The sequence below is a fragment of the Antennarius striatus genome, chromosome 18, assembly GCF_040054535.1.
Source record: "Antennarius striatus isolate MH-2024 chromosome 18, ASM4005453v1, whole genome shotgun sequence".
In the NCBI taxonomy this organism is placed as follows: Eukaryota; Metazoa; Chordata; class Actinopteri; order Lophiiformes; family Antennariidae; genus Antennarius; species Antennarius striatus.
Genome location: NC_090793.1, coordinates 465650 through 490590, shown reverse-complemented (window position 1 = coordinate 490590; position 24941 = coordinate 465650). Strand labels below are relative to the sequence as shown.

The 24941-nt window shown below is 50.2% G+C and overlaps 2 protein-coding genes across 6 annotated transcripts; both read right to left on the bottom strand.

Annotated features, from left to right (window-relative positions):
- Window positions 1–275: 275 nt before the first annotated feature.
- Window positions 276–9771, bottom strand: zgc:162816 (uncharacterized protein LOC571260 homolog). Of its 2 annotated transcripts, none has more exons than XM_068341126.1 (10): window positions 9562–9771; window positions 3796–3951; window positions 3588–3717; window positions 2360–2510; window positions 2106–2286; window positions 1900–2018; window positions 1695–1821; window positions 883–945; window positions 700–805; window positions 276–620 (listed from the first exon to the last, which is right to left on the bottom strand). In XM_068341126.1, exons 1-10 carry the CDS (start codon window positions 9648–9650, stop codon window positions 531–533), a joined length of 1212 nt encoding a protein of 403 aa, XP_068197227.1. In that variant the 5' UTR covers window positions 9651–9771; the 3' UTR covers window positions 276–530. The 2 variants fall into 2 exon arrangements, with proteins under 2 accessions (XP_068197227.1, XP_068197228.1); XM_068341127.1 differs by having other exon boundaries at window positions 9566–9697.
- A 1084-nt stretch (window positions 9772–10855) lies between these two features.
- col6a2 (collagen, type VI, alpha 2) lies at window positions 10856–22219 on the bottom strand. 4 transcript variants are annotated; one of them, XM_068341077.1, is made up of 32 exons: window positions 22009–22218; window positions 19347–19438; window positions 19159–19259; window positions 18777–18920; window positions 17993–18355; window positions 17884–17904; window positions 17733–17798; window positions 17545–17643; window positions 17441–17467; window positions 17322–17348; window positions 17194–17238; window positions 17027–17080; window positions 16876–16938; window positions 16738–16800; window positions 16609–16662; window positions 16438–16473; window positions 16294–16356; window positions 16134–16196; window positions 15986–16048; window positions 15838–15900; window positions 15626–15676; window positions 15452–15550; window positions 15319–15381; window positions 15181–15216; window positions 15056–15101; window positions 14617–14769; window positions 14448–14542; window positions 14024–14205; window positions 13762–13940; window positions 13638–13676; window positions 11749–12083; window positions 10856–11635 (listed from the first exon to the last, which is right to left on the bottom strand). In XM_068341077.1, the coding sequence occupies exons 2-32, from the start codon at window positions 19420–19422 to the stop codon at window positions 11366–11368; spliced, it is 3039 nt and encodes a 1012-aa protein (XP_068197178.1). In that variant the 5' UTR covers window positions 19423–19438; window positions 22009–22218; the 3' UTR covers window positions 10856–11365. The 4 variants fall into 4 exon arrangements, with proteins under 4 accessions (XP_068197178.1, XP_068197180.1, XP_068197179.1 ...); XM_068341079.1 differs by having other exon boundaries at window positions 10856–11632; XM_068341078.1 differs by having other exon boundaries at window positions 19347–19434.
- Between the last annotated feature and the right edge of the window lie 2722 nt (window positions 22220–24941).

Below are 24941 nucleotides of genomic sequence, written 5' to 3'. Positions count from 1 at the left end.
TCTGTTGGTTCTGTTGGTTCTGTTGGTTCTGTTGGTTCTCTGGTGTGTGCAGTACTGGTTATTTGTGGTGTGTGTGTGTGTGTGTGTGTGTCGCCGGGACTGGACCTCAGTGGGACTGTTTCCTGGTTAAATAAAGATTAAATAAAACAAACATTGAGATAAATCATGTCTTCATCAGGCAGAAACAATAAACCGGAGTCTGTGGTCACCATGGTGTGTGTAGTGAGTCAGACGGACTGAACACACACACACACACACACACACACGTCAGGAAGTGACGTCATGAATCATCACCATGAATTTATTGGCGTGTTTTGGTCACATGACGCTCCAGTGGAAACTGGACGCCATTCTGAAGCCTGTGATTGGTCAGATCCTCTGCAGGTGTTTCCTCACCAGAAACGACTCCAGTCACTGATTCTACTCTAACTACTGGTTCTGGTGGTCTCCTGCACGCGGGGTCCGTGGGTGGGGGGTCAGCTGATGGGAGGTCCTCTGGCGGTCCGGGTCACGTTGGGCGGGGCGGGGCCTCACCAGCCCCGTGTGGGCCTCCACTGCCCCAGCAGACGCCCCCCAGAGTGCACGTGGTACACGGGATGCATCATGGCCGTCGCACACGCCTGAAACACACCGGGGGGGGGGTCAACCGAGGGTTCTCTAAGGGGGGGACACCATCACGCTCTACTGAACAGAACCCACGTGGTAGGGGATCAGCTGCAGCAGCGCCCCCAGAGGGTAACGCCCGAAGTCCAGCGCCCCAGAGAGGGGCTCCACCCGCCCGTGTTCCTGGGTCATGGAGGCCAACCTGAGGGGGGGGTGGGCAGAGCCTCAGTCACACGTCAGGTCAAAGGTCAGACTCAAAACACCAGGAGATTACATTACTTGAGGTTGGGATGTCCTTCAATCACAGCGTAGCCGGTGGGGAGCTTTCCTGATCCGTCCTGGCTGAGGGCAAAGGTCAGAGGTCAGACACCTGAGCACACACCTGAGCCGACCCACCGGCTCCACCCACCTGAATCCACCCACCTCACTCCACCCACCTGAACCCACCCACTTGAGCCAACCCACCTGACTACACCCACCTGAGCCCACCCACCTGACTCCCAACACACCTGAGCCCACCCACCTGACTCCCAACACACCTGAGCCCACCCACCTGACTCCACCCACCTGAGCCCCACCCCACCCACCCGACTCCACCCACTTGAGCTGACCCAGCTGACTCCACCCACCTGACTCCACCCACCTGAACCCACCCACCTGACTCCACCCACCTGAGCCCACCCACATGAACCCACCCACCTGACTCCACCCACCTGAGCCCACCCACATGAACCCACCCACCTGACTCCACCCACCTGACTTCACCCACCTGAGCCCACCCACCTGACTCCACCCACCTGACTCCACCCACCTGAGCCCACCCACCTGACTTCACCCACCTGACCCCACCCACCTGACTCCACCCACCTGAGCCCACCCACCTGACTCCACCCACCTGACTCCACCCACTTGAGCCCACCCACCTGACTCCACCCACCTGACACCACCCACCTGAGCCCACCCACGTGAACCCACCCACCTGACTCCACCCACCTGAGCCCACCCACGTGAACCCACCCACCTGACTCCACCCACCTGAACCCACCCACCTGACTCCACCCACCTGAGCCCACCCACCTGACTCCACCCACCTGAGCCCACACCACCCACAGTCGATGAGCAGCTGGTTCCGGTGGGGGCAGTGTCCGATGACGCGGGTCAGGACCCTCACAGCCACGTCCTCCAGGCTGCAGGAGCCAATCAGGGACTGCTGCATGTCTGGGACACACACAGGTGTGAAACAGGAACCCCGACAGAACCCCCCCCCCCAGGTGTGGTTCTGTCTGGGGGAACTACCATAGAAGACGTAGTTCCCAGGATGCACCTCGCTGAGGCGGGACATGTCTTTGACCGGGTGGCTGCAGGAGGGGGTGGAGCCAATGCTGGACTTACAGGTGATGCCCACCGCCTTCAGCCTGCAGAGAGAACCAATCAGAGAGCAGAGAACACCTGCTGGTTTTGATGTGATCGTATTGATTGATTATTGATTGATCTGCTCCTACTTCTCCATGAACTGCAGGGTCAGGTCGGTGGTTTCCTGGGCCACCGCCTGGATTTGCTCCACCCCTTTGCAGTAATAAGTGTTCCCACAGTGGGCGTATACTCCTGTTAGCTCCACCCCCTCCGCTCCAGCGATGGCCTGAGCCAGTTGGACCGCCCCCGCGTCCGAGTGCAGGACTCCAGCTGCAGCAGAGGGGGGGGGGTCAGCGAGAGCTCCGGATGGGTGGGGCAGTGAGGGGTGTGGGCGGGGCCTCACCTCTCCCATTGCCACAGTCCAGTTTGAGCCAGACGTGCCAAAGCCGCCCCCCAGCCAGGGGGCGCCGCCGGAGGCGCTCCAGAGCCTCAGGGTGGTCCAACAACACCTGGAACAGGTCCAGCCTCTCCGACAGGGTGGCACAGCGCTCCACCTGTAGGGGGGCCGGGGGGTCACGCCGAGTGGAACCCAGCCCAATGGAACCCAGCCCAATGGAACCCAGCCTAATGGAACCCAGCCTAATGGAACCCAGCCTAATGGAACCCAGCCCAATGGAACCCAGCCCAGTGGAACCCAGCCTAATGGAACCCAGCCTAATGGAACCCAGCCTAATGGAATCAGCCTAATGGAACCCAGCCCAATGGAATCAGCCTAATGGAACCCAGCCTAATGGAACCCAGCCTAATGGAACCCAGCCTAATGGAATCAGCGTAATGGAACCCAGTCTAATGGAACCCAGCCCAATGGAACCCAGCCCAGTGGAACCCAGCCTAATGGAACCCAGCCTAATGGAACCCAGCCTAATGGAATCAGCCTAATGGAACCCAGCCCAATGGAACCAGCCTAATGGAACCCAGCCCAATGGAACCAGCTTAATGGAACCCAACCTAATGGAACCCAGCCCAATGGAACCCAGCCCAATGGAACCCAGCCCAGTGGAACCCAGCCTAATGGAACCCAGCCTAATGGAACCCAGCCTAATGGAACCCAGCCCAGTGGAACCCAACCTAATGGAACCCAGCCCAATGGAACCCAGCCTAATGGAACCCAGCCTAATGGAATCAGCCTAATGGAACCCAGCCCAATGGAACCCAGCCTAATGGAACCCAGCCTAATGGAACCAGCCTAATGGAACCCAGCCTAATGGAACCCAGCCTAATGGAACCAGCCTAATGGAACCAGCCTAATGGAACCAGCCCAATGGAACCCAGCCCAATGGAACCAGCCCAATGGAACCCAGCCTAATGGAACCAGCCTAATGGAACCCAGCCCAATGGAACCCAGCCTAATGGAACCCAGCCTAATGGAACCCAGCCTAATGGAACCAGCCTAATGGAACCCAGCCCAATGGAACCCAGCCTAATGGAACCCAGCCTAATGGAACCCAGCCTAATGGAACCAGCCCAATGGAACCCAGCCCAATGGAACCAGCCCAATGGAACCCAGCCTAATGGAACCAGCCTAATGGAACCCAGCCCAATGGAACCCAGCCCTCTGGGAGCAGACGAACCTTGTCAAAGGGGAGGGGGTACGCGTACAGGATGTCATCGTAGCCGTGGTCGCCATAGAAACAGGCCTCAGCCAGCGTGGAGACGACGATGCAGCGCCGCGACCCCCCCGTCATGATGTCAGCACACTCCCTACACGGAACAGGACACACACGTGTAGCGTGATGTGTGTGTGTGTGTGTGTGTGTGTGTGTGTGTGTGTGTACACACAGCGTCTTGTGGGTCTTCATGTGGGGTCTCAGGCGGACGCCCCCCCCCTCACAGCGCTCCTTCATCGTCTGGACGTTCCTCTTCACCTTGTCCAGGTCCACCACCAGAGCGGGGGTCTCTAGGCTGGACAGAGCCCCGCCCTCCATGACGTCACACCTGGAACCAAACAGGAAGTGAGCACCTGTAGGGAGCAAAAACCCAGAGGTTGTCCGGGTTTGAGGGGTGCCAAGATGGCCGAGTGAGTGGACGCTTTCTGCCGAGCTCTGCTAAGTAAGTTAAGTAAACGGTTAAAAACGAAGCTTTTTTGACGCCAATCACCTTCTCCGTCTCTCCAACATTACTCAGCTACTTTTAAGACAGTGGTGACTTCATGTCGGCCCGGAGTGAAAGAAAAAGACCCCCGGACAACGTCAAGCAGAGGCTGACGGTAGCATACCACACTGTATCTAAGGCTGGCAACGTCTTAATTGACAACTGCCACGACTACGTCAACCCCCCCGTCACTCTCCCAGTCTCAGACGACGGTATGGATGAGTTTCCACCTCTTCCCATCACCCCCAGCAAATCTCCAGCTCCGAAAAAGGCGACGCTTTCTCCCAACACCCAGGGGCTAGCTAGCCAAAACGATGTAATTGCCGCCCTCTCTGCGCTGATCAACGCCAGAAGCGACAACATTGAGAGCATGGTAAGTGCCAATGCACTTAAAATTGAGGGTCTTAAAAAGACTATTGATTTTGTCTGCGAGGAAGTAAAGGCTGTTAAAGGGAAAGTGAGTACACTCGAGAAAAAAGCGGTAACTGAGGAGAAAAGAGTGGACATGTGTCAGCAGCGGATCTCAGAGCTGGAGAGAAACACTCGGAGATTGAACCTGAGACTCTACGGGGTTGCAGAAGATGAGAAAGAGGAACCACGCAAGAAAGTCATTGAAATATGTCAAGCTATCCTTCCAGAGCAGAAGAACAGGATGTCTGACACTGTTGACACTGTGCACCGCCTTGGCCCTAAACGTCAGAATGGAAACAGACCCAGAGGCATCATCATTCAGTTCACCTCGCCACTCAGCAGAGATGCCATCTGGAGAGCTGCTAAATCTTCTCCCTACCTGATGAGCAACAGCCTAAAATTTGCGGAGGATCTCTCCAAAGACGACAGAGAGCGCAGGAGTAAGCTGTGGCCTGACATAAAGAAAGCCCGTGAGGATGGTAAGACGGCCTACTTCATCGGAGGTCGTGGCTTCATTAATGGATCAGAACTTTCTCTCCCTAGTTAAGGAGCAACTTCTCTGCCCTTCTGATGCCTTCATAGACTTATTCCTGGTTCAGGCAGCTACTGAAGACTGTTATAAATAAAGCCAGCTGCTTCCTTTCCAAGTCTTCGTTTACCGTTATAATTCATGTTAATAATGCAGATTTCGGTCCCCTTTTGATACACTCTAAGTGGTCAGAGACTTTATTATTTCCTTATTCGTTCTTGTTTAACACTTAACTTTGTCGCTTTCTTTTGTTTCTCTTAATGCCAGGGGTCTAAGACAGACCTGTAAACGCAAAGCACTTTTTTTGTTTGCCAAGCATCTTAATACTGACTTTTGTTACTTTCAAGAGAGCCACTCAACTACTGCAGAGCACAGTTTCTGGAAATCACAATGGGGTAATGATATCTGGTTTTCTCACGGCACAGAGCACTCTGCTGGAGTCAGCACTCTTAAAAACTCTTTCAGTGGATCTGTACTACACTCAGACAGCGATTCTTTAGGTCACTATGTTTGCCTTGTGCTTAAGTACCTTGATGTTACCTTAATTACTGTTAACACATATGGATATAACACCAAACCTGAGAACGACAAACTTCTTCATTCCATAGAGAGGCGACTTGACTTTTTGTTATCGAGATTCCCAAATTCTATCCTTTTAATTGGCGGTGATTTCAATATTGCCTTGGATAATGCTGCTGATAGATGGCCCCCTAGGCAGCCCTCCCCCCTTAATTTGAATCTTAAGGCATTCATGCAGAAATTTGATGTTATAGATGTATGGAGAGAGAAATTTCCAGACGAAAGAACCTTTTCATGGAGCAACAGGTCAGACTCAAGACAATCACGTATTGATTTCTGGTTATTATCCAGCTTTGTTGAAAAAGAGAAAATCACAGTTAAATTCCTTGCTACACCCTTAACTGATCATAGAGCAATTCATATTAATATCCAACATTCTACTACAGACGATGTACCACTCAGATCTTCCTACTGGACATTAAACTAGTCTTTGTTAGAGCATGATGCAGTTAAATCTGAAATCTGTAAATTGATTTCACATTTCTGGAACAAGGCTGAAAGAGAAAGATTGTACAGCACCAATTGGGAACTGTTCAAATTTGAAGCAGGTAAATTCTTAAGAAGATATGGGTCGTCAATTTCTAAATCTAAAAGAGCAGAGGAAGAAGAAGTTATAACAAAAATCACCTCATTCTTTCAAAGACCCCCTGATGAAATCACTGAAGAGGATAGACTTAATTTTTTAGACCTGCAAAAAAAAATTAGATGACATTTATCGTTTATTTATTAGGTCCAGGAAGAGATGGTTAGAAGAAGGGGAACAAAATTCAGCGTATTTTTTTAGGCTTGAAAAACTGCGTGCTAAAACCAACTCCATCCATCAATTAAATATAAATGGCGTCATAACTGACGATGCTAAACTAATCTCAAACTATTGCTGTAATTTTTATAGCAACCTTTATAGCTCACAATACAACCAAGAGCATGCCTCTTTATTCTTAGACTCAATTAAAGACTTACGCATCCTCAGTACTGTGGATAAGGACTTTTGTGACACCTTTTTTACTGTAGAAGAAGTCTCTGATGCCATCGCTGCTCTTAAGAAGAACAAATCACCAGGAAGTGATGGTTTAACCGCAGAATTTTACAAAGCCTTTTCAACACATTTAGCCCCTTTTCTTCTACAGGTTTTCTTAGAAAGCATAGGAAAAAATGCCCTTCCTCCTAGTCTCACTCAAGGTCTTATAACCTTAATTCCAAAATCTAAAAAAGATGTGCTGTCTCTCGATAATTGGAGACCCATATGTTTACTCAACAATGACTACAAAATTGTTGCCCTTATTCTCGCCAAAAGAATTAAAGAGGTCTTGGATACAATAATAGATGAGACTCAGTCGGGCTTTATGAGAAATAGACATATATCTAACAATATTAGACTTGTCCTAGACATCCTTGACTATTCTGAGTTGAATAGTGAAAAAGTTTTGTCCTCTTCCTTGATTTCTATAAGGCCTTCGACACGATTGAACACCAATTCATCTTTCGCTGCTTAAAGATGTTGGGTTTTGGTGAATTTTTTTGCACGGCTATTAAGACTCTGTATGCCAACGGCAACAGTTCAATCAAAATGAAAAATGGCACGACTCCAAGGTTTAACTTGAAACGAGGCATCCGCCAGGGACGCCCCATCTCCCCCGACCTCTTCTTACTCTGTACTCAGATCCTCACAAACCAGATCACTAACAGTGCAGTGCAAGGAATCTCTATAGCTGACAAAACTGTTATTATCAGCCAACTGGCTGATGACACTACTCTCTTCCTAAAAAATGCTAACCAAGTCCCCGTTGCTCTTCATGTAATCAATGATTTCTCTAGGGCCTCTGGCCGATGCCTTAATCTGAATAAATGTGAGCTATTAGCTGTTAAAAATAGTAACGCAAATTCCATTTGTAATATTCCTGTCAAAGAAGAAGTCACTTATTTAGGGCTCCTGATCTCTAAAAACCAGAGCTTGAGATGTATTTTGAACTTTGACCCGATCATTCAAAAACAAGTTGAACTAAATGAGTGGTTGCAGAGGGACCTGTCCCTTAAAGGCAGAGTCCTTCTCACTGAAGCTGAAGGTATTTCTGGGTCACCTATGCAGCTCTCCCCATACATCTGGATAATAAAACTATCAGAAATATTGACCGTTTACTTTTTGATTTTATTTGGAAAAATCGTACGCATTATATTAAGAAAGGAGTTGTTATGAACGACTGTGAACATGGGGGGCTTCACTTCCTAGATTTTGCTACTCTTAATAATACATTTAAAATAAATTGGGATCGACACTTTCTCAAAAATCCTGTCTCAATTTGGAACTTCATTCCTCAGCACATCTTCTCTCGCTTTGGTGGTTTACACTTTATTCTCAGTTGTAATTATAATGTAGACAAACTTCCTGTAAAATTGTCAGCTTTTCACAGGCAAGTTCTTCTATCTGGTCTCTAATCTATAAACATAACTTCTCTCCTCACAGGTACTTAATATGGAATAATAGAGATGTTCTTTTCAAGAATAAATCACTTTTTATGGACAGATGGGTTCAGAACAAAATTCTTCTGGTAAGTCAGCTGTTTAATGGAGAGGGACTTTTGCTTACTTATAGGGAATTTTTATCCAAGTATGATTTTCCTGTTACTCCAGGGAATTCGCCATAGTGTTTGACGCTATCCCATCAGGTACTTTAATGCTTCTCAGAAATCTTCCCAACCATCCCCCCTCAATCTCCGTACCCAATCCAATTGATTCTCACATAGGGAAAATTTGTTTTTCGACCTTTCCCCGTAATAACAACAGACATATACGTGCTCTATTCCAGAAAGATGTTGTTTCTGTTTCTTATGTTGTCTCATATTGGAATCATTTTGTGAATGACATTGTTTGGAACAAGGTCTGGATGATTCCACACAAATATCTCATCTACAATAAGGTGAAGGAAGTTTCCTTCAGAATTATTCACAAATACTATCCTGCAAATCACTACATGGTTAAATTCAAAAGGGACATGAATACAGACTGTTCTTTCTGTGTGGACTACCCAGAGACTGTGCTACATCTATTTTGGCATTGCCCTTATACGAAAAAACTTTGGAAGGATGTCAGTAGATTCATTATAGACTATGTTTCCAAGGACTTTACCCTATCTTGGGAAAATGTTGTTTTTTGTTTTTATAAGTGCTCTAAGAAAGAGGAAAAGGCTTATTTTCTTATAAATCTGTTAATAATTTTGGCTAAATTTTTATTCATAAATGTAAATTCAGCAAAAAAAACCTAATTTTATTCATTTTCTTAAAGATGTCGAACAATATATACAGCTTATTGACGGCTCTGACAACAAAAAAGCTGTGAAGACCTTAAACATATGTTCCGCTTTAGGTGTTTTTGTGTAAGGTAAGGACATGTGGTCATACCCCCTGGAAACTCTTTTATATGTTCTCTGTTTGTATTGTATACTGTTTTTGTATGCTGTACTGAATTTTCCTCAATAAATTTATTTTAAAAAAAAAGAAAAAGAAAAAAGAAAAAAAAGAGCACCTGTAGGGAAGGGCCCCCAGGCGGGGGTCTGGGACGGGGCCAAACTCTGATGGCAGGTCAAATATTAACACACCCTTTGTCCCCTGGGGGGGGGTAAACTAATAAACTCACTGCACCAGCCTCCAGCCTGTGTTTGTTAGTTTGTTAGTTTGTTTGTTTGTTTGTTTGTTTGCGTGTGTATGTGTGTGTGTTTGTTTGTGTGTTTGTTTGTGTGTTTGTTTGTTGTTTACCCACTCTAAAACCAAACAGCGTGTTTGTCTGAACCGATGACTCCTTTACGTTACAAATTACTTTTATTTCCGGTTTCAGTAACGGATGCTTCTGGACCCGGTTCTGATCCGGTTCCACACCGGCGGGTCTATCGGTTCTAGATGTTAAACCCAGACCGGGAGGGGGCACCAACGCTTCAGACTCACCCACCGGGCGTCACCGTCACTCTGAGTCCACGCAGTCCCTGGGAGGCTGATCGATCCAGAAACCGATAGAACCGATACCAAAGCGGCATCGGATCGATACCGGCCCGGTGAGATCGATTCTTCACGTGAAGCTCCGCTCCGGTGTCGGTGGAACCAGCGGGTCACCGGACGCTCCTGTTATGGAGCACAGATCCCCCGCCCTCTGGTCACGTGACGGGGCAAAGCAAGCAAAAGAGGTCAGAACGATGTGATTGGCCGAGCCGGGGTGGGATGACCACGCCCACTGGAGCTCCCTCAGTTTGATGGGTTTGTTACCCCCCCAGACAACCATGAGGGTAGAATGAGGTCTTTAAATGCCCCACTTCTCCGCCACTTCTCCGCTGTGTGTTTAGCTCCACCCACATCACGGATCAATGGATCTGATCGTTATTGATGATTCCACACAGAACACAGTCGGGTCTCCACATCGGCTTTTATTTGACTTCAGGTGTGTGTGTGTGTGTGTGTGTGTGTGTGTGTGTGTGTGTGTGTGTGTGTGTGTGTGTGAACAAACTGCAGTAATTATAATATAACACAACATCACATGACTTTATTCTTTATTACTACTTTAGCACCTTTAGTGAAAACTGAGAGAGACCGATCTGGGATGCCCCGCCCCTCTGGGTTGCTGTGATTGGATGAAGCAGGAGGTTCTAATTAGATTGCTCACCTATTTTTTGTGTCGCTGGACCGGCTTTGACCCAAAACAACCGGTAGCGCTAGCTACCCAGTAATGATAATGATCCACTGTACACCAAGCTCCGCCCCAACCACAGTCTGTAAGACACCCACCCGTCCGCTAAAGGCTAATATGTTAGCATCACACATCCACTAAAGGCTAATGTGTAGCATCACACATCCGCTAAAGGCTAATATGTTAGCATCACACATCCGCTAAAGGCTAATGTGTAGCATCACACATCCGCTAAAGGCTAATATGTTAGCATCACGTTTTACCTCGTCTAAGCATGAAAAGTACATCCATCCAAAAATGGCGATGATGAAGGTCAGGGATGAAGGTCAGGGATGAAGGTCAGGGATGAAGGTCAGGGTCAGGGATGAAGGTCAGGGATGAAGGTCAGGGATGAAGGTCAGGGTCAGGGATGAAGGTCAGGGATGAAGGTCAGGGATGAAGGTCAGGGTCAGGGATGAAGGTCAGGGATGAAGGTCAGGGTCAGGGATGAAGGTCAGGGATGAAGGTCAGGGATGAAGGTCAGGGTCAGGGATGAAGGTCAGGGATGAAGGTCAGGGTCAGGGATGAAGGTCAGGGATGAAGGTCAGGGTCAGGGATGAAGGTCAGGGATGAAGGTCAGGGTCAGGGATGAAGGTCAGGGATGAAGGTCAGGGTCAGGGATGAAGGTCAGGGATGAAGGTCAGGGTCAGGGATGAAGGTCAGGGATGAAGGTCAGGGATGAAGGTCAGGGATGAAGGTCAGGGATGAAGGTCGTATAAAGACATGCTAAGTCTGCTAAGGTTGGGGTGGATAGATAGGCCAAACTCACACTTCTATAGCTAATGCTAACTACACGTGTCGCGGGGGCGGAGCTAGCTTAGCGCTGTGTAGCTCCTGCTGCTAACTCCAGCGAGTTGTTTACTCTTCATGCTTACATGAGGCTTAAAGGCGTGAGCGACACGGTGACGTGGTGACATGGTGACTCAGTGACGCATGGCGGACGCGTGGGTCTATTGCACACTGTGGCGTGATATCGTGGTTCTGTGTTGCTAAAGGAGCTAGCCCCCCAGGGCGGTGCAGAGACCGCCCCCCCTAGCAGATCCAGCGGATGAAGCGCTCGAACAGCGAGGGTTTGTTCAGCAGGGTGTAGTCAGCGGCTCGGAAGATGGCCGACGCGTCGCCTAGCGACACCTTCCTCAGGACCTCCTCGTCCGTGTCCGTCCCGATGGCGATCACCGTGGGAACGCCCTCCGCCCGCCTCATGGCGCTCACGCCCTCGTCCAGCTGCTCCGACGCCGTGATGCCATCCGTGATGAAGATGAACGCCAGCTCAGCGTTACGGCGAGCCAGCCGGTCCCCCTGCTGGAGACACGGGTGAGGCACAGGTGAGGCACAGGTGAGACAGAGGTGAGACGGGTTAGAGACAGTGTTGACGGATTAGAGACAGCGGTGAGGAGACAGCTGTCTCCCGTTACCTTGGGAACCACCACGTTGTTGACGGCGTGGATGATGGCGCTGCCCAGAGCAGAGGAGGAGTCCATGTAGGTCATCGCTGCCAGCGAATCAGAGATGAGCGTGAGGTTGTGCGTCAGCGGGAACTCCACCTTCTGTTCCGTGGGGCTGCCGTACTGCAGCAGAGCCAGACGAGCGTTCCTCTCGTCTGATTGGCCGTTGGCCAGGTTGAGGCGGCGAGCGACGTTCTCGATGAACTCCCGGGCACGGCGGTGGTTCTCCAGGCCCATCCGCTCAGAACCGTCCAGCATGAACACCACGTCCACCGGCCGCTGGACACAACCGGCCACGGCAGGCTCTGGAACACAGACCAGTTTCCATCAGACACGCTAATGCTAATGCTAACGCTAATGCTAACATGCAAACACCTTCAAACGCCAGGACATTCCTCAACAAGAAAACACTCTGGTTAGTTTGCTCCATAGATTTATTCTCTTGAGATGATTTGATCAAACATGAATACAGTTGTTAGCATCACGGCTAACATCAGGGCTAACATTCTTCTCCTGCTTCCTGCTCTCAAGCCAAGCCACATGCTAATAAAGTAAAGACATGCGTCAGTTCAGCTCGTGGGAAACAAGAGTTCCTTCAGAAACGTCCACACCCTCCAACTCTGACTCACTGGACGGCGGTTCGGATGAAACCAGAGGTGTTCCACAGGGAGTTCAGTCACGGCTGTAACCATGGATACGTGCAAAACAGCTAAAGAAGTGGTTGAGCTAGCTGATGATTCACAGTGGAAACGAGGGTTCATCCTGGAGCGACTGACCTTCACAAAGTTCTCTACAGTCTTCAGTCAGGCAGAGATGATATGTAATGTATTTAGAGCTAGCTTACGAGGAGGTAGCATCAAGATGTACAGTACGTTTAGCTGATATGTTAGCGCCTCAGCTTTAGCTCATGCAGTCGTCTATATTGCACAGAAAAAATGCCCAACGATTTCATGACGTCTATTCTACGTCCAGCAGCAAGCTTATTGGTTATTAGCCTCCTAGCAGCGAGGTAGCATGTTAGCATGTAAGCGTTAGCAGAGTCCTAAGGCTCTCTCCGGGTCTCCCATAATGTCTCCGTAAACGTATTTGAAGGAGTCGATGAAGAGCCGCGTCCACTGCTGCCTGTCCTCCCCCTGGGCCAGCTTGGCTCTCTGGGCAGTGTACGCCATGGTCGCCACGCCAACGCCATACTGATGCTCGCTCAGGCCGCTCAGCAGGCCGGCCACGCCCTCCAAAGAGGTGGGGACCAATGAGGTGCTCCCTTCCTCACCCAGGGGCCTCCAGGGGGGAGGGGCCTGCCCCGCAGTGACGCCCCCTCCTGAAACAAGTGGGCGGAACAAGATTGTGGGCGGGGTCCCACAGATACAGCTAACAAAGATGGCTTAGCTACACCTCAGGCTTTAAGGAACTGTCTTAAAATAAAGGAGGTGGAATAAAACTGAGTAAAAAGAAGGACCCGGTTCAACATCAGCATCCCCAACAGACTGGTACCGGTCTACGGTCCCTGTCCTTCCCTTCCGCCTCACCTTCTCGCCCCCACCTCAGAACATCCCTGACCCACCAGAACCACTGTGATATCTACTGACAGGTTCTGTGTTCTCTCTAGAACCGGTTGCGTAACAGAAGCATCCCTCAAAGATGTCAGAACCTTTGTTTTATCCAAATGTTTTATCAAACATGAGTTCAAACGTTTGTGGACAGTCTCGGTCTTTCAGCTCTTGGTGGATCTGTGTTGAATACAGTCAACTGGACATGTGAGTTTGTTTGTGTTCTAAACTGAAAGATGGTTCCTGTTGACCCGTCTCGGATGTTGAAACAGTCTAAAGTCCTAGAGGACGACTAAACATCTTAGAACTTACCTGATTTACAAGGCAGGTCGGGACAAACAACAATGGGATCTGGGGGCAAAGCAGAGACAGGATGTCAGAGATAATGGACGGAACCGAAGGAGCTTCTCTGTGCCACCAGGTGAGGGCGTGGTACCTGGGCAGAGCACAGTTTCGATCTTGTCGATGAACTCCTCGGCCACCAGGTCAGCGAAGCGCCTCATGCCCAGCACCCTGCCGTCCCTCTGGCAGGCGATGCTCTTCAGGCTCTCGTTCTCCTCGATCTGGTCGAACATGTCTCCGATACCGATGGCGCTCACGTCCACACTGGGATCGCTGCTCAGATACAGAACCAGAACCACCAGTGAGAGACGTTACCCACCAATGACAATCGCAACTATGCCCCAGCATCAAGGCACCTGCATAGGTAGGTGAGCAGGGAGTCGTCGTCTCTGGGGTCGAAGCGTCCGTCGGTGATCACCACGACGGTGACGTTGGCTTTGGCTCTGCGGCTGTCCCGGATCAGGGTGTCGTAGGCGTACTTCAGAGCCGATGGAGTCCACGTTCCTCCGGCGATCCACTCCAGTCTCTTCACCGCATCCTGACAAGCAACAGAGGGACGTGATCAGGAAAGAACATCTCGCCCAGTGCAGGCAACTCTTGACCCTTGCTTTGAGTTTCCTTGCAAAGAGAAACTGTCTGTATCGACTTCTGGTCGATCTATTGGATCATTTCATTTTTCCTTCATACTTTTTGCGAGACATTTGGACAAAATAAAAGTATAGATTACTAATATTCCTACTCTGTCACTCCATATCACGTTTGAGAGTATGAGTGTGAGACCTTGAAGGCCGACAGAGAGTCAATCTTGGGGTCATCCAGTTTGATGGCCTGGAAGGTTCCGCTGTGACTGTACTGAACGACTCCCACTCGTGTGCCTGGGAAGACAAGCAACCATGTCAACGCACAACTGGACATTATTCCAGAATCAAGAGGACAAACTCAGGTCTACCCGTCTCTGATTGGGGGTCTTTGGCCAGGGATCCCAGTCTGTTGATGGTGTTGATGACAAAGTTCTTCTCCAGGGTGAAGTTGGTCAAACCAACGGACTCGGAGCTGTCAATCACAAACACGATGTCCAGGGCGCCGCAGACCTTCTCACAGTCTGTGGAACACAGAACACAGAGGGTGAGAGTCCGACCACCAATCGGAACATCCATGTGTTGAATGGTAGCCAAAGGACGGGGAATCTGGGGGCTTCTGGGTCTGAGCACCCACAGGAACTGGGTTCAGTCGAGGCTACCTTCACCCAAAGACCAACATTCAGCTTGAGTAGATTCAATCCACCAAACACCACCCGACTCAGCATACAGTACTAAATGTCTAAAGACTAAATGCTTTCCTTGCATGGCGGCGTTCACTCAGCGGTTGTTAGCGGAAACTTGACTCACCACAGCAGCCACATGTTTCTCTAATGTAGTTCATGACGTCACATTCCTGCAGGAAGAAACATCACGATTCATCACATCCTGTTTGTTTCTGCTGATGCAACAAAAAAGAGGCCAGATGTTCTTACAGTGAGGCCAGGATCTCCCTCTGGTCCAGGATACCCCTGAGGGGGAACACAGAAAACACCGTCACACCCGGCTGCTCAGTGTTGGGGTGATAGCAGGTGATGTTAGCAGGTGTAGAGGTGTTCTGGATGAATACTCACATCACGCCCACTGCCTCCTCTTGGTCCTCTTAGTCCAGGTTCGCCCTGAGGTCCTGGCTCGCCCTGTGGTACGACAGCATTGTGTAACTACACCCTCCAGTGTCATCACACCCCCACCTGAGGATCTACGTACCGATTCTCCTCCAGGTCCCTTATCTCCGGGTTCTCCCTTCTGACCACAGTCTCCTCTGCTGCCCCGGGGGCCACGGTTGCCCTTCTCTCCCCTGTCACCCTGAACCAGAAGAAAGCCCCATCACTCACATGTGTTTGGTGGGCGAGAACATCTAAGACCCTGAGTGTTGGTTACCGATGGTCCTCTGGGGCCGGGGTAGTTGAAGCCGGGTCGTCCAGGGTCCCCCTGGGTAGAAGGAAAGGAGATGAGGAAGCTGGAACACACACACGCACACGCACACACGCACACACACACGCACACACACACACACACACACACACACACACACACACACACACACACACACACACACACACACACACACACACACACTCAAACATACGTACTTTTGGTCCAAGTGGTCCAGCTTCTCCTCTTGGTCCAGCATCTCCAGGGTCTCCTCTGGTCCCCTGTGGTGAAACCAGCCTTTATAGGAGCTTCAGACAGAATTATATTTATGTACTGTTTGATCCTGCAGGGGGAGCTCCAGCCTACGTTTCTTCCAGCCTCCCCTGATGCCCCCGGTGCCCCTCTGGGTCCTGGCAGGCCATTGTCTCCCTGTTAGGGGGCAGAAACAGACAACTGGTGCTCCTCAGTGGGGTTGTTGAGTGGACACACACACACACCTTCAAACTCCTCCCACCTTTGCTCCTTTGTTTCCTGATTCACCTGGGAGTCCTCTCAAACCCTCTGGACCCATTTCACCCTGAAAACACAACCAGCAGTGAGCCCTCTACTGGCGGGAGGAAGAACAGCAGCCAAACTGATCTCAGGTGAACAAGTTGTGAAATAATAACACTCACCTTATCGCCCTGAACTCCATCTGGCCCCTGAGCACCTTTAGGTCCATAGTCTCCTCTTCTCCCCTACAAAATAAAAGCACTGATTAAACAACACAAAGCCAATGCAGGAGAAACATGAAGGTGAGGGTTGGTTTCCAATCAAACCTGTTCGCCAGTGGCTCCCGCAAGTCCAGGAACTCCCTAAGGGAAGACAACACACACACACACACACACACACACACACACACACACACACACACACACACACACACACACACGTGAGGTTTATAACCCATTAAGGGGCTACACTGATTGGTCCGCTGGCAGGAGTCTTACTGCATTCCCTTTCAGTCCAGGGATACCAGGTGATCCAGGACTTCCACTCTCTCCCTGTAGAAGAAGCAACAGATCTCAGGCTTTAAACACAACTTCAGCAACATAGAGTCTCCTGGTGGTCCAGGTCACCTTTGGTCCAGCCTCTCCAGGTGGGCCAGGAGGTCCAGATCGTCCAGGACGGCCGGAGTCACCCTTAAGACGGAACACAAGTTAACCACAGCTCCAGGGCCGGTCCGTTCAGTCTTACCTGAAGGTGAGACCCCCTACCTTCTCCCCATCAGATCCAGCTAGACCACGTTCACCAACATCTCCAGGGTGACCATCAGGACCCTACAAAGCATCACATACACTTTAACTATGCTAAACCACAACCCAACAGAGATGTGTTCAGAGCGTTAGATCGTTCTGAAGGACTTACCCTGTCGCCCGGGTCTCCTTTACAGCCAGGTGCACCGATTCGCCCAATTTTACCCTGAGAAGAAGACGTCACGACAGATTAGGAACCAAACTTCAGGAGCAGTCGATGTCAGGAACTTTTAGGCTCAAAACCGGTTCAGTGCTTCTTAGCGTTTTCTTTCTACATACCTTCTGTCCATCTGTCCCATTGCGTCCTGGGATACCAGCCACGCCCTAACAACAAAGACAGGAGGTAATTAGTTGGAGAAGACCAATGGCGTTGCAGAATGGATGTAGGGTAATAACTGTAAACGCACCTTCTTCCCTTGAGATCCTATCTCTCCCTGTGGACAGAAAGACAGTCGTTTTAATACCGACTGATAGTCAAGACGGTTTGAAGTCCTTCACTGATGGAGACAGGAAGGAGATGCCTCACCTTATCACCTTTAAGACCCGGTTCTCCCTACAGACAGGAAAGGACAAAAAATGTTTAGAACTCAATAAAAACAACCCAAATCCAGCTTCTGTCGTTGGTCTTACTTTGATACCAGGTTGACCGATTGGACCCTCGATACCCGGGTCTCCTGGACGGCCTCTCTCTCCTTTGAGACCTGGTTCTCCGTTGTCTCCTTTGGCTCCCTGTGGTCACGGGGTTACAAAGTGAAGACGACTGTGAGGATGAAGGTCATGGGTGTGAACATCTTCAGGTGTGTTGGTTTGACGCTCACCTTCTGGCCTCTGTGGCCCTTTGGACCAGGAGGTCCTGGAGTCTCCAGACAGGAAACGCTGTAACACTGCGTCACACGGGACACGATTGGTCTCAACAGTCGCAAACATGAGTCTTTATGATGTCATCGCTGGCTGCGTCTGCGGTCTTACCTCTACGTACGCCAGGTGTTTCTGTGAAGACAAACCAAAAGACACATGAGCGGAATACTCCTTGTTCGCCACTTCCTGTCCGAGCCTGATTGGTGTGTTTGCGTCTTACCATGGTCCTGATGATGCGGTCGATGGTGTTGGTCTGAATGACGGCTCGGCCCCGGCTCAGATCCACCGCCATGAAGTCCCTCCTGAAGACGGTCGCCGGGGAGTTGGCGATCTCCCTGAGCCCTGTCTCCTCAACGGTCTTTGACGCTGCCACCACGAATATCCGAATGCCTTCGTCACGAGCCTTCTCCGCCGCCACCTTGATGCCCCCGCAGGGGTTTCCGGTCACGTGACCGTCAGTGATGACCACGGCAAACCGAAGGGCCTTGGGGAACGAGGGTGAGCGCAGCATCTCGTGGGTCATGTTGGTCAGGGCGCAGTCGGTGTAGGTGCCCTTACCCAGGTACTGGATCGCACTGAGACCCTGTCACGAGATAGCAGGTTCACTGCGTGCTAACAAGTTAGCGCTGATCTCATCTGAAGAAACAAACTTCAAAATGCGAAACGTAAAAACAAGAGATCTGATTTTGGATCATTCAAGAACAACCTTCTGTTGTTATAAACTTTATTTTATAAGGACTAAACAATGGAGTCCTACCATGCTAATTAGCTAGCATTAAATATGCTACCAGATAGATTCTTCTACCTTTGGAAGCATTCAGTAGCTGCTTCTACTTCTCTTAAACATTTGTTCAAAGCTAAGCTAAGCTAACCAGCCACTAGTTCAGAGTGAATTTTCTATGCAGATGATGTGAATGTGTTCCAGGATATAAAGGAGTTTAAGCATGTGTGTCATGAAACAAACTGGTCTCAGGTGCGCGGCCTGTGGGCGGGGCTTCACTCACAGACAGGAAGTCGCTCTTGGAGCCGATGCGGCTGAAGACCTTCTGCTGCTGGGAGTAGTGCAGACCGCCGATGTTCCAGTTGATCCTCACGGCGCCTCGGAACTCAGCGTCATCCAGACGCTGCACGAACTCCCGGGTGAATTCCTGTGATAGAGAAGCGTCCAATCAGCTGTGAGACGGGACCACACACACACACACACACACACACACACACACACACACACACACACACACACACAGACACACACACACACACACACACACACACACACACACACACACACACACACACACACACACACACACACACACACACACACACACACACACACACACACACACACACAGCACAGAGAAGTCAGGAGGGCGTGTCTGTGGGAACCTTGATGCTCTCCACCAGCGATCCGGGCGGCGGCTCCTGCAGGGCGATGGTCTCAGACGTGTCGATGGTGAAGTAGATGTCAATGGGACATTCGTTCATCTCTGCAGGAACACACGTCAAACACACACGTCAAACACACACGTCAAACACACACGTGACGCGGCGTGGAGCTAACTCCAGGAACTCACTGGAACATTCTGTCGTCTGGCCGTGGGTCAAGGCGCCGAAAAGGAGGCAGAGCAGCAGCACCGGGAGGCCCAGCATCGTCCTCGTCTTCTGTCTGACACACACACACACACACAGACACAGACACACACACACACACACACACACGCACACACACACAGACACACACACACACACACACACACACACACACACACACACACACACACACACACACACACACACACACACACACATCACAGCGTGGAAAGACAATGTTCTGGGTTTTAGTTGAAATGAATTAATTCAGATGAGGCTGTGGAGTCCAGATCTAATCGGATCTGAACAGATCTAATCGGATCTAATCGAATCTAATCGGATCTAATCGGATCTAAACAGATCTAATCGGATCGGGTTCTAAATGGACTCCTGTTGGATCAAAAGTCGAACCAAGAACCTTCTGTAAACACAGACCTTCATGAACGTCATGGAAACATTTCACAGACATGAAGCTGAAGAAAAGGATCTCAGTCTGGGTCTGATGACGGGTTCTACCGGGGATCCGGTTCGGGTCAGGGGTTCGGGTTCGGGGTTCGGGTTCGGGTCAGGGTCAGGGGTTCGTCCTTCCACATGTTCCACATGAACCTGGGCTTCAGGCTGTCGTGGCGGCGCGCAGCCACAAGGGGGCGCATGCGCACCGCCTGATGTATTTTAAACAAAGACGAACTCCTGAACATTCAGTTCAGACATTTTGAGGAGACTGGAACCCGAACCCAGACCCGAACCCAGACCCGAACCCAGACCCGAATCGAAACATCTTTTATATTTAACACAGACATGTGGTTAATCACGTGACACACCGCTGGAGGCCACCTGATTGGATGATGATCCAGTCTCTGGAGCAGAAAGAAAATTCCTTCTGACTCTGGACCAGCAGCATGGAGCGTTATGGAGTTAAAAACACAACAACAACAATAACAACAACAACAACAACAACAACAGATAAATGACATTTAAACAATAAAATTGTAATTAAAAACAGGAGTACTTATTAAATGTGACCCGCCTGGAGGTGTTAGAGTGTGTGTTATAGTGTGTTATAGTGTGTTATAGTGTGTGTTATAGTGTGTGTTATAGTGTGTTATAGTGTGTTATAGTGTGTGTTATAGTGTGTGTTATAGTGTGTGTTATAGTGTGTTATAGTGTGTTATAGTGTGTTATAGTGTGTGTTATAGTGTGTGTTAGAGTGTGTGTTAGAGTGTGTGTTAGAGTGTGTGTTAGAGTGTGTGTTAGAGTGTGTGTTATAGTGTGTGTTATAGTGTGTGTTAGAGTGTGTGTTATAGTGTGTGTTATAGTGTGTGTTAGAGTGTGTGTTATAGTGTGTGTTATAGTGTGTGTTATAGTGTGTTATAGTGTGTGTTATAGTGTGTGTTATAGTGTGTGTTATAGTGTGTGTTAGAGTGTGTTATAGTGTGTTAGAGTGTGTGTTATAGTGTGTGTTATAGTGTGTTATAGTGTGTGTTATAGTGTGTTATAGTGTGTGTTATAGTGTGTTAGAGTGTGTGTTATAGTGTGTGTTATAGTGTGTTATAGTGTGTGTTATAGTGTGTGTTATAGTGTGTTAGAGTGTGTTATAGTGTGTTATAGTGTGTTATAGTGTGTTATAGTGTGTGTTATAGTGTGTGTTATAGTGTGTGTTATAGTGTGTGTTATAGTGTTAGAGTGTGTTATAGTGTGTTATAGTGTGTGTTATAGTGTGTGTTATAGTGTGTTATAGTGTGTTAGAGTGTGTTATAGTGTGTTATAGTGTGTGTTATAGTGTGTGTTATAGTGTGTTATAGTGTGTGTTATAGTGTGTTATAGTGTGTTAGAGTGTGTGTTATAGTGTGTGTTATAGTGTGTGTTATAGTGTGTGTTATAGTGTGTGTTATAGTGTGTTAGAGTGTGTGTTAGAGTGTGTGTTATAGTGTGTTAGAGTGTGTGTTATAGTGTGTTATAGTGTGTGTTATAGTGTGTGTTATAGTGTGTGTTATAGTGTGTGTTATAGTGTGTTAGAGTGTGTGTTATAGTGTGTTATAGTGTGTGTTATAGTGTGTGTTATAGTGTGTGTTATAGTGTGTGTTATAGTGTGTGTTATAGTGTGTTATAGTGTGTGTTATAGTGTGCTCCCGGCCGTGTCTCCCTCTAGCGGTCGGTCGGTGAAGCCGCGGCGGCGTCGCTCGTGCAGATGTTCCGAACCCTCTGTCTGGGTCTGGGTCTGTGCAGGGGGGGGGTCCACGCACAGGTGAGACGCGCAAAGCAATCAGAGAGGTGAGAGCGTGCGTGAAGGAGCCCCTGCGTGCGTGACGCGTCTGGATCCGGAGGGTTTGTGCGTTTTTACGCACGGAAAGTTTTTCGCGCAGCAGTTTGGTTTGAAGAGAATCAACCGGCAGACACGCAAACACCGCAAACCCGCAGAGACGAACGGGGGGGACCGGGACGGACCGGGAGAAACCGGGACGGACCGGGACGGCCCGGGAGAAACCGGGACGGACCGGGAGAAACCTGGAGGGACCGGGACGGACCGGGAGAAACCGGGACGGACCGGGAGGGACCGGAACGGACCGGGAGGGACCGGAACGGACCGGGAGAGACCGGGAGGGACCGGGGGGGACCGGGAGGGACCGGGAGGTCGGTGCTGCTTACCCAAACTCTTTCCAACTCGTTGAGAACTCGTTCACCGCGGATCCTCCGGGGACTATCTGCTCATGTCAGCGCGGCGGGTCGCGGGGGAACGGAGGAGCTCGGAGGAAGAGTCCGGTGAGGGTTCCGGTGAGGGTTCCGGTGCGGTCCGGTCCGGAGCTGTGGATGCCGTTAACCTCCCCGTCCGTTCGCTCTGCCGCTCTGGTCCCTCCTTCCGCGCGCGCACGGCGCGCCCCCGCAGTGCGCGCCGCCGGCCGCTAGGAGGCGCCATGGCTCCGCGGGAACTGGTGCGCGCGGGCACCCGCACCTCGTTCCCCGTAGCAGAATCAGTGGATAACGAAGCGCGGAGCGGGCGAGACCCGCCGCGGACACACCGTGAACCCCACCCCCGGGTATTGGGGGCGGGGGGGGCAGATGTGGTAACTAGCAATCCCCCCCTACAAATCACGAACTACCCCCCACCCCCCCAGCAGAACACAATTTTAATGTTTCACAGGAAGATCATTTGGGGGGGGGGGGGGGGGCTTCAGTTAATCACACCCATGTGGGGAGTCAGGGTGAAATAAACCACCCCCCCCCCCGATGACCCCCCCAGGGTCATAAAATCCACTCACTGATGGACTCAGTTTACCCTGGGTGTAAACAGGAGGGGGTGTTTGGACCATCTGGGCTTCAGATGGGGGGGTTCTGAAGGAGGGGGGTATTTATACATACAATGTTCATCAGTCTGTGGGCATCAAACACACTCCAGCGCCTGATGTGGGCTGAGGACCAGAACCAGAACCCCCTCCCCCCCAGTGCCACTGATGTGTTCTCCAGACGCCTCCTGGGGGGGGGGGCATCAGGAGGATCCATATCCGGTTCTGTTCAGACCATCAGCCGCCCTGCTGGGACTTGAACCCAACGGGTCAAACAGAACCGGACCCCCCCCCCAACAACCCCCCCAGACAGGACTCTGATCAGTCAGAGGTCTTTCAAGGTAGTCAGGCCTTCTGTAACGACCACCGATTCTGTGTGGGGGGGGGTGTGGGGGGGAGTGTGGGTGGGTGTGGGGGGGAGTGTGGGTGGGTGTGGGGGGGGCAGCAGCTGCTGACCAGAACTCTGAAGTTCCTCCTCCAGCCGGGAGGGTTTTTCCTTAAAAAGAGAAGAGAGGAGTGGAGATGGAGGGATGGGGGGTGGGGGTCTGGAGTCTCTTAAAAGTGTGATTCAGAGAACAGGAATGCCCCCCCCCCCCATGTAAACCAGCCCCTTTCTCTCCATAACTCTTTTCTTTCTTTCTTTGGACTCAGAGCTTCAGTCTTGGGGTTTTCTGGATAACCCCCCCCCCCCCCCGCTGGAACTTCTCTGCTGCACAGAAATGGAACGAGTCCATTCATGTCACGTGGAAACATCCAGCAGGTCACGCATGTGCACGGTAACATGTTAACATGTTAACATGTTAACATGTTAACATGTTCATGTGTCCGAAACACGCAGGACGCGTCCCGACGCGTGTGCTTGCAGACGCGACAGCGCGCACGAGTCTGCATGCGCACACACACACACACACACACACACACACACACACACACACACACACACACACACACACAAACACACACACACACACACACACACACACACACACACACACACACACACACACACACACACACACACACACACACACACACTCTCGGTTCTTCCCCGCCTCCAGATGTCTTTCCGTTCTAACGTCCAGCTGGGAGTCGTTACAGCCGCGCGCCCTGAACACGCACGCACGCGCACCGACCGATCCTTTAGCAGAAGTGACGTCACACCGGCGCCGTTCCGTGGAAACGGTTTAGGAGTTTGAGACGTCCAATCACCGGAGGACAGGAGGAAGGAGGGAACCGACCAGGAGCCAAGATACACACACACACACACACACACACACACACACACACACACACACACACAAACACACACACACACACACACACACACACATACAGTCAGGCTGTGGAATAATCTGACATTTAGTTTGTGCTGAAGTTCAAACACAACTTTGACACAGGAAGACATTCATCAAGCAGAGGGAACGGTTCAAACCTGACTCTAAACCTGACTCTAAACCTGAATCTGACTCTAAACCTGACTCTAAACCTGACTCTAACTCTAAACCTGACTCTAAACCTGACTCTGACTCTAAACCTGACTCTAAACCTGACTCTAAACCTGACTCTGACTCTAAACCTGACTCTAAACCTGACTCTAACTCTAAACCTGACTGACTCTAAACCTGACTCTAAACCTGACTCTAAACCTGACTCTGACTCTAAACCTGACTCTAAACCTGACTCTAAACCTGACTCTGACTCTAAACCTGACTCTGACTGTAGACCGGACTTTACTTCAACCTGATTCTGACTCTAAACCTGACTCTGACTGTAAACCTGACTCTGATTCTAGACCTGACTCTGACTCCAAACCTGACTCTGACTCTAAACCTGACTCTAAACCTGACTCTGACTCTAAACCTGACTCTAAACATGACTCTAAACCTGACTCTGACTCTATACCTGACTCTAAACCTGACTCTAAACCTGACTCTGACTCTAAACCTGACTCTAAACCTGACTCTAACTCTAAACCTGACTCTAAACCTGTATCTGACTCTAAACCTGACTCTAAACCTGACTCTAAACCTGACTCTGACTCTAAACCTGACTCTGACTCTAAACCTGACTCTGACTCTAAACCTGACTCTAAACTTGACTCTGACTCAACCCTGACTGCGACTCTAAACCTGACTTTGACTCTAGACCGGACTTTACTTCAACCTGATTCTGACTCTAAACCTGACTCTGACTCTAAACCTGACTCTGATTCTAGACCTGACTCTGACTCCAAACCTGACTCTAACTCTAAACCTGACTCTAAACCTGACTCTGACTCTAAACCTGACTCTAATCCTG